Source organism: Hippocampus bargibanti, linkage group LG04 (assembly GCF_051943395.1).
Source record: "Hippocampus bargibanti isolate YZ-2025 linkage group LG04, ASM5194339v1, whole genome shotgun sequence".
Lineage (NCBI taxonomy): Eukaryota > Metazoa > Chordata > Actinopteri > Syngnathiformes > Syngnathidae > Hippocampus > Hippocampus bargibanti.
In genome coordinates, this window is record NC_142737.1 from 19,906,026 (window position 1) to 19,919,497 (window position 13,472).

A 13,472-nucleotide genomic window follows, 5' to 3' on the forward strand; every position below is an offset into this window, starting at 1 on the left:
TACAGAGACATATATCATGGATTGATGTGATCATTAATAACTGCGATTATTTTTTGTCGGTCCAGCTAGGATAATCATATCCCACTAGAATAAAATATTTAAAGATAACACATCAAAGAAAATAAAAATTAAGATTTAAATGAAACTTAAATAAAAACATATTTTAATAATCCGCTTCTAATGAGTGCGTCCCACTGGCTATTTAAATACATGATGTATTCCAACTCATTTAATAGCACATCACTAACAGCTCGCACTGCAGACCATTTCGAGTCAATGAGTCAAAATTAGAGGAAACCTGGATTAGTTCCAGTACAGGACAAATAGACTCTGTTTTAAAAAAGGGAAATATGAACAAGAAGGAAGCTCTTACATCAGTAGATTGTTTTTCTTGGAATTTTACAGACAGTTATACTGTCTCAAACTCTTTAAGGTAAATAAAAGGAAATAAAAAACACACACACACAGACGCACACATATTTAAATACTGGTAGGTGGATGGATGGATGGATGGATGGACGGATGAACGGATGGATGGACGGACGGATGGATGGATGGATGGATGGATGGACGGACGGATGGGTAAGCAGGCAGGCTTGCATGCAGGCGGGCAGGCAGACAGACAGACGGAAAGACAATGTGTATGAATGATCTTGTTGCAGTATCAAACACATGACTAATTTTACTTGCAGAGGTATCACATGGTTTTCAGTTTTTCTAGTGTACTTTATTTTCATCCCCCATGAAAGAAGTCAACACATACATACACAACATAATGTTTTCAGGGAAATAAATGATAATTTAGATGTTGTATGAGTCAAGAATTTATTAATGCTACACAGCAAGATTCCTAAGGGAATACTAATTCATGAGAAATTCACCCGGACTATAAGGCACACCTTTAATGAATGACATATTATAATGCGGAAAATACAATACAGTCCTTATCGTAGGTGACTCTCCTTCCAAACAGCAATTCCCTCCCTCCCACCTCCTCCCACTCCATTTCATCAAGACATAAACGACCATCACAAATGTAAATAAAATTACTTTATTATATAGTACAGTTTCTTTCTTTAATTACTATACCATAGCACATTTATTATACGTAAAATAAGGTGTATTTTGTGGAGTTTTAAGGCTTATTTAGTTGAAAATTAGGTTTTATGGGGATCTGGGAACCGATTATTTGGAAGATACACTTTTCGTCTTACACACACTTTGTGGGAATCAATTAATTTTGTAAGCCAAGGTATCACTGTACTTGGAAACAGCATTGTAGTTTTGTTTGGAACTAGGTTACAAAATCATTGGTGATCATTAGAAAAAGGTAGTAGGTTAGTTCACTCACCTTTTTTTACATTATATCATCGTCTGGTACATCCGTATCTCACCTCCTGTAATATTTTAAGTGCCAGTCCTTTCCCTGCATTATATTGTTGCAAAGGTTTTTTTTTGTCAGATTGGCTACTCTTTCCGGATCATGTGCCGGATCATGCGCAAAAACTTTTTTTATATCTAATGAATGTGTGTTTAACAACGTGTGGACACACACCCACACGTCGGCCCACGCACACGTGCACACACACGCAGACACACAAACACACACAAATGCACGCACACATAAAAACACATGAACACGCACACACACACATAAACACATCAGAATCGGAATCAGAATCAGAATCAGAATCAGAATCATCTTTATTGCCAAGTATGTAGAAGACACAAGGAATTTGTTTCCGGTAGCACACGCTGCACTAGTATCGTTGTCAAAAAAAAAAAAAAAACTGCTAAGTGGCACTATACATTTCCATTTTGGCTACTGTTGAAAGAGTTCAAAGAGTTAATGGCTTGGAGGAAGAAGCTGTTTAAATCCACACACTCGTACCACACACCTGAGTTGACTAAAAATTTCTAAGCTCTGGTTTCATAAAACCTCAACTTAAGGGGGACACTGATTCGCCACAGCGAATCAGTGTCCTCTATCTAACCCGGTTTTGTGAATCCTCTTCTCTCACAACAGCTACCTTCATGTCCTCTTTGACAACATCCATAAACCTCCTCGTTGGTCTTCCTCTCGGTCCCCTGCATGGCAGGTCAAGGCTCAGCGTCCTTCTTCTGATAGTCACTCCCTCTCCTCTGGACATGTCCAAACCATCTCAGTCTGGCCACACTGACTTTCTCTCCAAAGCATCTAATATGAGTTGTCCCTCTGATATACTCATTCCTGATCCTATCCAACCCGGTCACTCCCAAAGAAAACCTCAACATCTTCATCTCTGCTACCTCCAGTTCTGCTTCCTGTCTTTTCTTCAGTGGCACAGTCTCCAGTCCAAACATCATGACAGGTCACACCACCACCGTTTTATACACTTTTCCTTTCATCCTAGCTGAAACCCTTATATCACATATCACACCTGATATTTTTCTCCAGCCGTTCTAGCCTGTCTGGACACGCTTCTTCACCTCTTTTCCACACTCTCCATTTCTCTGGACAGTTGACGCCAAGTACCTAAAATGCTCCACCTTGTTTATCCCTTCTCCCTGTAGCATCACTCTTGCACTTGGATCCCTCTCATTCACACACATATATTCCATCTTGCTGCGACTGATCTTCATTCCTCTCCTTTCCAGGGCATATCTCCACATCACTAGTTTCTCCCTCACCTGTTCACTGTTCTCCCTACAGATCACAATGTCATCTGCAAACATCTGCAGCATCATCAGCTTTCTAAGATGAGGCCCATTATTTGCTGTCCATCGCTTTTTTCACGGGTGAAAATATACACTAAGAAATCCAGTGGAACATCCAAGGTTAAACTTTGAACTACCAATCATGCATTCATTATTTTTTTTTTTATTTGCCTTTCCTCAGGATGGTTTCCCGCATGTCTTTGGGCAATCACAGGGAGACATCCTGGACAATCGCTGTGTATACATAGACAAGCAACCCTTCACACACACATTCACACTGATGGACAATTCTGTTTTCCAGTAACATCCCATACATGTTTTTGGAAGGTTGGAGGAGAAATTCCAGTCAAATTACACACAGGAAGGTCTGAGTAGAAATTGAACTCTGCACCTTTACACTGTGATGCGGATGTGCTAACCAGTCCTCCGCTGTTGCACTGATCACCATTTCTTAACTCTTTCACTGCCAGACGTTGTGCATATGTGTCCACTCCAGTGCCAGGGTTTTTGTAATTTTCACTCAAATTGCAGGGCCCACAGAAAATTGAGTTTTAAGACGACATCAAGCGTAAGAAACCTTAGACTCTCTTCTTTCATCAGAAAAAAAAGTTTATTTTGAGATTACAGTAGTACTTGATTGTAGAGTTATTTGCAGTGAAAGTGGGGGCGGCTGGACAAAAGGTAAATATTGCCCCCTCGTACGAGGGAAAAACATTGCCACAGGTCTGACCGAAGCTTGAAACGCAACCCCCACAAGAAAAAAACAAAACCCAAACAAATTCTGGAATGGCTCTTCACGTCATGCTTTTCAATTCCCGAATAATTTTGGGAATGGCAGTGAATGAGTTAATAAACATCTGAAGAGCAAATTGTCACTTTGAAATTGTCGTTCGATTTAAAAGTACTGGAACATTCTAATAATTCTGTCCCATAATAGGACGATTATAAGCAGTTCAAATATACGCTGCATTGTATCATAAAGTCACTTTATTTACATTTGTGATGGTCATTTATGGCTTGATGGAATGGCGTTGGAGGTCGAAGCTCAAAGGAAATTGCATGAGGACTGTGATTAAAGAAATAAACTGTGCTGTAAAATAAAGTTTTATCTACCTTTTTGATGGTGGTTGATGGCTTATGGAAGGAGAGTCACCTTCCATAAGGACTGTTGATGCTGTTCCGTCGTGTGCTTCCGCCGAAGATCACTCCGCCAGCCGTGGTGGGTGTGTATTATGAAAATAGTGCTTATTATAAGGTTTAATTTTCATAAATTTGACGTTTGTAAGACGAAAAGTTTGTAAGTTAAGGTGTTTGTAAGTTGAGGTCTCACTGTATTTATTTTTCACTCATGAAGGGTTCCGTGAATGTGCATATTAACTGTTTGGGTTTGGTATACCTCTGAAAAGAACGACTGCTTAACAGTCTTACAAGTAGAAAAATATATCCAGGTGTGTATGGTTTTCCGCTGAGGGACCCGATGACTATGGAAAACATATTTGTGTCCATGAATCATTCCCTCAATATATCATTTGACATACACAGTTGTGCTGGAAAATGAATGTGAGCTCAAAATTCATGGAACACGGTGTCACCTGCACTTTCAGCACATATACTGTGTAGGGGACATGGTCTCTGTGACACTTTCAGCCATATCAGTTTTATTGTTTTTTCTTATGTGGGATAGATGTCATCAATATAAGGCAGAGTGAAAAAATACAAAAAACATCAGATTTGGAATTGCCCCAAGCAATGTTGGAGGAAAACAATTTTCATAAAACCTCTCAAAGGTTATCCTGTTCTTTTTCACCTGTCACCATAAACATTACCTCATGTGATTTGATTGACAGAGCAATCACGTCGAAAAAGGATATTGTGAAAATGGACATTTAGAAATAAAGATATCCCCTTTTTTACTTTATATAGCCATGGAAAAGTAACTATTTTAAAAGCAGGACATTGTAATGATGAGAATATTAGTATAACTAAAAAAATATGACCACATTTCATGTTAATATTGCCTTATTTTTTATTTATTGTAATATTTTAGATTCTTATTTTTCCATGTTTATTTCAGTGTGTAATTTTGACTGTTTTGCACATACATACATACATACATACATACATACATACATACATACATACATACATACATACATTCTAGCTGTCCATCATAGGTGATGATGACGCTTGCTCCCAGGGAGGGGATGTTGGGGCGGGGGGGCATAGCGACGATGTCGCTGGTGCCACTTTTCATGGGCATAGAGCCCAATCCTTGAGCCGCAGACACGTCCGCAGATGGAACATGGGAGGCCGGATGGCAGGGGGGTACCAGCCGCCCGCTGGTGCCGTTGAATATGTCTCTCTAATTGTCTGTCTATGTGGATTTGATGTATTTTAGAGACTATCCTGGCACAAGTGGTCCGCCAGGTTTGTTGGTCTGAGGCCAAAGCTTCGAGCTCCGTGATGTTGATGTTGGCTCGTTTGAGGAGGTCCCTGGTGTAGTCCTTGAGGCGTCGCTTTTGCCCCCCTGCAGAGCGCTTCACATCTTTCAGCTGTCCATAGAGGACCTGGCGGGGCAGGCGGTGATCGGGCATGCGGATGGTGTGTCCAATCCACCGAAGGTGTTTTTTTGCAACTGCTGCTTCCATGCAGATGGAATTTGTGCGCTGAAAGATGTCTGGGTGGGGAACTCGATCTTCCCAGGACAGGCCAAGGATCTTCTGCAGGCTCCGGATGTGGAAGGCCTCAAGGGTAGTTAAGTGCCGGCGGTATGTGGTCCATGTTTCTGCCCCATAGAGGAGAGTGGACAGACACACTGCGCTGTATACGGCAATCTTGGTTCCAATTCTCTGCTGCGTAAACGTCCAAACGATGATGAGGCTTTATTTATACGATTGTATATTTCAATGTCAAGGGAGCAATTGGTGGACAAAGTGGAGCCACTACATTTAGTGAAATGCCATTGATGTGAAGGCTGGGTGGTGTGGGAGTTGGCGACACAGGTTGGAACATGAGCTCTGTTTTTTTGATGTTGATCTGGAGACCAAAAGACTGGTATAAGTTATAAATGGTATTGAGAGCATGCTGCATAGATTCTGAGCTGTGAGCTAGTACAGCACAGTCATCAGCATAGTGAAGTTCGCAGATGTGGCAGATATTTGTCTTTGTGTGGGCCTGGAGCCGTCTGATGTTGAAGAGGTTTCCATCGAGGCGGTATTCCACGCGGATGCCATCTTCATGTCCGATGCCTTTGTGAAATAGGCACGTGATGGCAGAAAGGAGGATATTAAAGAGTGCTGGAGCCAAGACACAGCCCTGTTTCACCCCAGCGTTCACCCCAAAGAGCTGTGACTGGAGCTCTCCGAAGAGTACTCTGGCTTGCATCCCGTCATGCAGCTGCTGGAGGATGCAAAGAAACTTGGGTGGAACCCCAAGTTTGGAGAGGTGCTTCCATAGTAACTCACGGTTGACGGTGTCAAATGCTTTGTTGAGATCTATGAAGGCTATGTAGAGGTCCAGGTGATGTTCTCTGCTCTTCTCCATAAGCTACCTTAATACAAAAATCATGTCTGTGGTGGATCTTGTCTACCGGAAACCACACTGCGTTTCTGGAAGCACAGACTCTGAGAGATGCTTGACCAACCTACTGAGCATGATTTTGGACAGAATTTTCCCTGCGGTGGAGAGGAGAGAGATTCCTCGGCTATTCCCACACGCTGTTTTGTCCCCTTTCTTTTTGTAGATTACAATGATGTTGGCATCCTTCCAGTCCTGTGGGAGCTTCCCGTGTTCCCAGATGTTATAGATAAGGAGGTGCAGACGGCGCGTGAGGAGATAACCTCCGTGTTTGTAAAATTCTGCACTTCTGTCTTTAAGGCTCATGATGGCTTGCCTGGTCTCCAAAAAGGATGGTGGGGTGTCGAGGCTCATGATTGGCGGCAGGTCTGGAAGATTATCCAGAATTTTTGAGTTGACGGGGTTGGTGGTGTTGAGAAGGGTCTCGAAATGGTTTGCCCAGCGAGCAAGGATCTATGGCGGTCCTTAAGGAGCACAGAGCCATCAGCAGATTGCACTGGAGAAAGTTTTTGCTTTCTAGGGCCGTACAGTTCTTGGATGGCATTGTAGAAACCCTGGGTGTTGTTACAGTTTGCCAGATATTGGATCTCATGTGCCTTCTGCAACCACCAGGTGTCCTCCATGACACGGAGTGCCCGCTGGGTTGCTGCCCTTGCTTCAGTAAATATTGCTTTCCGGGTGTGAGATGTGGGACAGGACAGAAGAGCTTTGTGGGCCTCATGTTTTGCTTTTAGAATGGACTGTATTTCATCCGAGATTGAATCGAACCAATCCTGGTGTCTTCTCCTTGACTGTCCAAGCACTTCTGAGGCTGTGCTGTAAATAGCCTGACGCAGAGCTTGCCAGTCGACCGGTTCCTCTGGGATCTTGTCGAGTTTTTCGGCAAGGAGACGTTGAAGGTTGGCTTTGATGGTGGGGTTGGTCAGTGCTGTGCAGCAGAGCTTTCCGTTGGGAGCTGTCCTTGGACGACGGGGATGTATGCGTATGAGGAGTTTGGATCTGACCATATGGTGGTCAGTCCAACACTCAGCTCCACGCATGGCACGGGTGATAAGGACATCCTGTATGTCCTTCTGACGGACAATCACATAGTCCAGGGGGTGCCAATGTTTGGAGCGGGGGTGCTGCCAAGTGGTCTTGAACCTGTCTTTCATTTGGAAGATGGTATTAGTAATGACCAAGTGATGCTCTGCACAGAGGGAGAGTAGCCGAAGGCCATTGGTGTTCATCTTTCCCACTCCATGCTGGCCAATAACTTTATTCCATACGAGATGTTCCATGCCTACCCTCGCATTGAAATCTCCCATGATGAGGAGCTTATCCGTGGCCGGAGTTTTCTTCAGGATGGTGTCCAGAGCTCTGTAGAACTCGTCCTTGACAATGTGGTTGGCATCCCGAGTTGGTGCGTAAGCACTGATGAGTGTAGCGAAGCGTCCCTTTGCCAAGGGAATGCGCCAGGTCATCAGCCTTTCATTGATGCCAATAGGGGATTCCGGAATGCATTGCAGCAGTTGGGACTTCACAGCAAAGACAACTCCATGGATACGGCGGTTGCCTTCGGGGACCCCTTTCCAGAAGAAGGTATACCCTGCACCAACCTCTGTCAGGGAGTCTTCTCCATGTAGTCTGGTCTCGCTGAGGGCTGCAATGTCGATGTTGTATCTTGCGAGCTCCATGGCTACAAGTGCTGTCCTCTGGTGGGGCCTCTCAGCGGTTTGAGCCAGGTCCAACAGCGTGCGGACATTCCACGAAGAAATGCTTAGTTTTTTTGTGATTCGATTTTTTGAAGTTTAGACCGCAGGAGGGATGCTCCGACGATTGCGGTTTAGCGTCCGGAGTGTAGAGAGCAGACAATTTTTAGACCACTTTTTCTAGGTCCTTCCCCATCACAGGGGTGAGCAGTGTGGAGCTGCTCAGACACAATGGAAGCTGCCGAGGAGATGCGCTGCTCCATCCCACACTATCAACGACCATCACTCCATTGTCGCCTGTGTGCATGGTTTGGCTAGGCACTTCCAGCCACATCCTTGGCCTGTGGCCACTGCCATTCCACATCGCCACAGGACTTTGGGTTTCCATGGGAGGAGGGGGGGGGGGAGTTGGGGCAAGAAGCTTGCGCAAAGGTAGAGATTAAGGTGAGTGTGTGGGTGCACAGTCCACCATCTTCGCTCTTACCAGATGAGTTTCTGGTGGCATGAGCATACTCATGACGACCATTTTCTGGCAGGAGTTGCAGGGGGCTGCCGGTAGTCCGGTTTGTTGGACTCCGCTTACGCCTACCCCCGGGTGCGGGTTTGGGATCACTCTTTGTCTGGCCTCTACCCCTCGACCTGTTCGGCTTGGGTGACCCTGCCAGGAGTGCAAGACTCACAGTGAACAATAGTTTCCATTTAAGATGACTGAGTCGTTTGCTGATTGAAAACACATGGAAGAAAAGTCCACAATTTATTTGGATGCTGCAATTATCCTAACTTTATCACATCACTATGCCGTTTGTCATTTTAAGATGGGATACATTGCAGCTTGTCTTTACAGCTTTTTACGGAGACCCTAACGGGACATCGAAGAAAAAAAAAGAAAACTTTGCGAGATCTCGCAATACTTTGCGAGATCTCGCAATACTTTGAGAGATCTCGCAATACTTTGCATTCTCTCGCAAAACTTTGCATTCCCTCGCAATACTTTGCATTCCCTCGCAATACTTTGCATTCTCTCGCAAAACTTTGCATTCTCTCGCAAATAATGCGAGATCTCGCAATCTTTAAAAAAAATGCACGTTCATGTACTTCCGGTTCATCGACTGTGTAACTGAAAACAACAAACATGGAGCCTCTTCAACCTTTCGTTCGTTTAATCGAGTTTTACTTTAAAATTGGCTTGAAATACAAATATATAAATCCGTTCTTGAGATTAAACACGGTTTCTTAATAAGTGAAAGACATTTGAAGCAAGTGGTGAACAAAAGTGGACTATTTCGGCGAAAAACGTTCGATGACCTGGTCGTCTTGGTTGACTTTATTCACAACCAGTTGCAGCATTCCGGACAACTACACGGCAGAGAACATGGGCTTCTTGTCAGGAAAGAGGATGTTCGTCTGGTCCTCAAAGAGTTGGATCCGAAAGGAGTGCCGTTAAGGCAAGCAAGACGTCTGAGACGACGAAACTACTCGAAAGGGCCGAATTTTATTTGGCATCTGGATTCATATGACAAACTGAAACCGTTTGGAATTTGCATCAATGGGGCCATTGATGGCTTTTCAAGGAAAATGATGTGGCTCAATGCCTACACAACAAGTAGTGACTCGAAGTTAATTGGAGGTTACTACATAGAAGTCGTGAACCGTTTGGGAGGTTGTCCTCGAATCGTTTGAGCTGATTTTGGGACTGAAAATGGACATATTAAAGGCTTCCAGTGTTTACCATACCGCCAGGCAGTACCCTTGACAGTTACTTGGATGGAGCCAGCATCACCAATCAAATAATTTAATATTGGTGGGGGTTTCCTCGCAGTCAATGCATGTAATTCTGGTTATCACTCTTCAAATACCTCAGAAACAATGGCTTCTTTGATGGTGGATTTCTGGACAAAAGCATCCTGCAGTTTTGTTGCATGGGACTTATTCAGGTGAGATCATACATTCTGTAGCTCCATTTATGAAATATGTATTTTTGTATTTGAGAGTGTGTTGATGGGACACAAAAGAAGGTAAAAAAATCGGCTAGTGGAAAGAAGATAGTGGTCTGTGTGTGTGGGGACATAAGGTGAAGGTGAAATGCTCAAGGTAAACAAAGATGAAGGAAAAGTGGGGATGGGCAGAGTGGTAAACATGATGAGAGAGTGACGACTGTAAGGCAGAAAGGAGGGAGAAGGGAGAGAAAAGCAGTCTCATTCTATAATTTCTTGCTCATAAGAGCTGCTATGACTGTGCAACTCTTCCTAAATCTGTCTGTATATGCGCACCAAATCCAGCAGGCATTTAAACAGCTTCTTCCCTCAAGCCGTTAACTCTCTAAAAAGTAACCCAAATAGAACTGTATAGTGCCTCCATTTTTTTGATGAGACTAGTGCAACTTTAGACTGCCCTACGGAAGGTTTACCCTGACAGATGTTTTACATCTCAAAGTACAAATAATGAAATGCTCCTAAACTTGTGTGTGTGCAGACAAGAGAGTTAAGAAGGATTTCATGACGTGTACTTTGAGATGTCAAACATCTGTCATGGTCAACCTTGCGTAGGGCAGTCTACATTTGTATTTTCCATTTGTGTCTGCAATTGATTTCATGGTTATTATCCATTCATTCCATTTTCTATGTCACTTATTATATAAAAAAATCCTATATATTCTCATCCTGATCTCTTCCAAGGCTGTCATCTGGATCCCATACCACGGTATCTTCTTCTTCACAGACCTCATGAGAGATGCACCCCAGCTCCGTTTGAGGCTGGGCATCGGGAACTGGTTCTTCAGAGAAATCTGTGGAATTTGGGAGGTCAATCCAAATGGGATCCTGTTCATTTGTGTTGGTGTCCTGCCCTTTGCCAATGTCATTATTTGCTGTTGGAGTTGAATGAGACGGTTGGGCTTCTCCTGCCCCTTCTGCTGTTCCAGCCTCAGTCATTCGTCTTTGCTTTTTGAACCTTGCTTGCCTTGTCTGCAACAAATATAATTAAAACTCACTGTAACTGGCGGGTATCTTGTCATTGGTTGCCATGACAACGAAAATATAATTTATTTGGACTTGTTCTGTAAAAGTGTTTAATATTTCTATGCGAAACTTTATGTGTGTTTTTCTAAAAATTGTCTTCCATACTTTATTTATAATGTTTGTCATTGTCACTTCCGCTTCCGTGTCAGGTGTAGATAAAAGCGAGTACGGCGAGACAGACGGAACGAAAGTCTCGAGAGGCAGACACAAGGAGAGCGACCGCTAGATAGAGAACGAGACACAGGCAGAGTAACGAAAGTCTCGAGAGAGAGACAAGCAGAGCAACGAAAGTTTCAAGTCTACGTCGTTTATCTACTTTCGGTTAATAAGGTGCACACGGTACGTTATTAATTTCCTTATTGACTGAATGTTTTGTCGAACTTATTGTAATGTTGTTGTTTCAATGTTCTTTATAGTTTTCACGGTGTTCAAGTGTTTCATAATAAACGTTGTGACATCATTACGAAGCGTCATCCTTGACCGGGGTAGATACACTCACAAAATAATTATCTGTAGCAATTGAAAGTCATGTAATGGTAAACATTATGTTTTGATTCGGTGTTGTACAAACAATACATTTTAGGATTCTACTTCAGAAACACTATTAGATTGTTGTGAATTATCCCTGAAATGCAATTTTGAGCAAACATATTCATAGCTAGGACACAGGTTTTCAGTTTTTTTTAAAGAGCAAAACTACTTCTCTGCTGTTTTACTTTAATCCAATATAAAAATATCACCAAGTGGTACAAACCTGTTCTCCCGTGTCACTGTCAGATGCGTGTCCATCATTTGCGTCATGATGAGATCCACCTTCAATCAATTGTGCACTTTCTCCCACCATGTTGGTGACAGATGAATGAGCTTCACTGCATTCATCCAAATGAGATGTTGGAGTATTTTCTTTTGTGCCAATGTAAAATCTTAAGTTTCAATTTGGTTTTTTCATAGAGTCTGTCAATTGTTTCATCTCAAGCAATGTGGTTTCTTTTGAAATCACAGACCTCAAAAGTAAAGTCTTCAACAGGTCCTTTAGTTGAGCTTCCATCTGGGAAAAATAGTCCTTTTCCCAGCTCCAAAATCTGAGCGACAGTTGCTGTTTTTTCCAGGATGGCATGCCTTGTTCCTCCACCTTTGCTTGTCCTCACTTGATGGTCATCGTTGCCATAAAAATGGAGCCAACCAATGTCTATCTTCCTTTGAGTCTTTTCTGCAGAAACATTTTTATGTCTTGCCATCCCATCAACATGGTTTTGGAGTACTCCCAAAGTCTCACCCAGTACACCTTTTTTCCTTGATGTTATTTTGCCTCTTAATTTTTGGAGCAGTTCATTTTCTGATGACAAAAGCAAAGGACAGCTATTCGATCACCATAAGAAGTGATATATTTGCCCATTTGCTCCTCAGTCGTCATAGCAATTACTGCCATGTCAACCTGCAAAGATAAATTGTGAGAATAAATACTTGGTGTTTATTTAATTATCTATAACTTTTAATAAATTTAACATATTCACATGAGTGATGGGAAAATGCAGTCATCATTATTTGTATTCAATATTACACAAGAATAGTACATTAGGTAGCGGCAGCACATTTACTAACTGTAATATCGATTTTAAATTGTGTTAATAACCTCATTATTAAAATACAATTAACAGTACAGGTAGAGTAGATAGAAATGTTAGCTTCACTTTCACTTTATTGACCTTCTACGACCAATGCTACTTCGAAAAAAAACTGTCCTTTGCTCTTGTTTTGCTTATTACATCAGACTGTGTAGCTGTATGCCCACCTTGTCGCTTTTCATACGTGTAATGTCCACGTGAGGGACATTTCTTGACTCCAAGAAGTGTTCCAAGTCTTCTTCCATGATGCGCCGAGTTGTTGTCTTCTCTCAATAAGCAGCGTGCACGAGCGTCTACCTGAGCCAAGCTGACCCGGAAGTACATAAACGCGCATTTTTAAAAAAATATTGCGAGATCTCGCATTCTTTGCGAGAGAATGCAAAGTATTGCGAGGGAATGCAAAGTTTTGCGAGAGAATGCAAAGTATTGCGAGGGAATGCAAAGTTTTGCGAGAGAATGCAAAGTATTGCGAGATCTCGCAAAGTGTTCTTTTTTTTTTCTTCGATGTCCCCTTAGGGGCTCCGTAGCTTTTTGGTTTCATCGCACTTGGTTATGATTATTTTAAGAAACGGCGGGTGTTCATCCACTGAATAACAGATTACAGTGACAACGTGATTGCTGCTCAGCTCTGAAGTGACTTTACAATAGGTGATATGTGGCTCCCTCCAGGGGATGAAGTCATCGTTCCACAGATGACTTGAACCACCACAAAAAGCAAACAATGGTAATAATTACTGCAAGTATTAATAATAATAATACCTTTCATTTATAAGCACCTTTCAAAACTCTCAAGGACACTTTACAGTATTGTTGAGTGATTTATCTGTAATTGTAACAGTTCCAGTGAAAATCAGATGTGGTACCCA

At 42.6% G+C, this 13,472-nt stretch overlaps 1 protein-coding gene across 1 annotated transcript; it reads right to left on the minus strand.

Annotated features, from left to right (window-relative positions):
- Positions 1–1,015: 1,015 nt before the first annotated feature.
- Positions 1,016–13,173, minus strand: LOC148899397 (protein CFDP2-like). Its single transcript, XM_088994620.1, has 3 exons — positions 12,774–13,173; positions 11,736–12,416; positions 1,016–8,622 (listed from the first exon to the last, which is right to left on the minus strand). Exon 3 carries the CDS (start codon positions 7,947–7,949, stop codon positions 6,624–6,626), a length of 1,326 nt encoding a protein of 441 aa, XP_088850746.1. The 5' UTR covers positions 7,950–8,622; positions 11,736–12,416; positions 12,774–13,173; the 3' UTR covers positions 1,016–6,623.
- Positions 13,174–13,472: the final 299 nt, after the last annotated feature.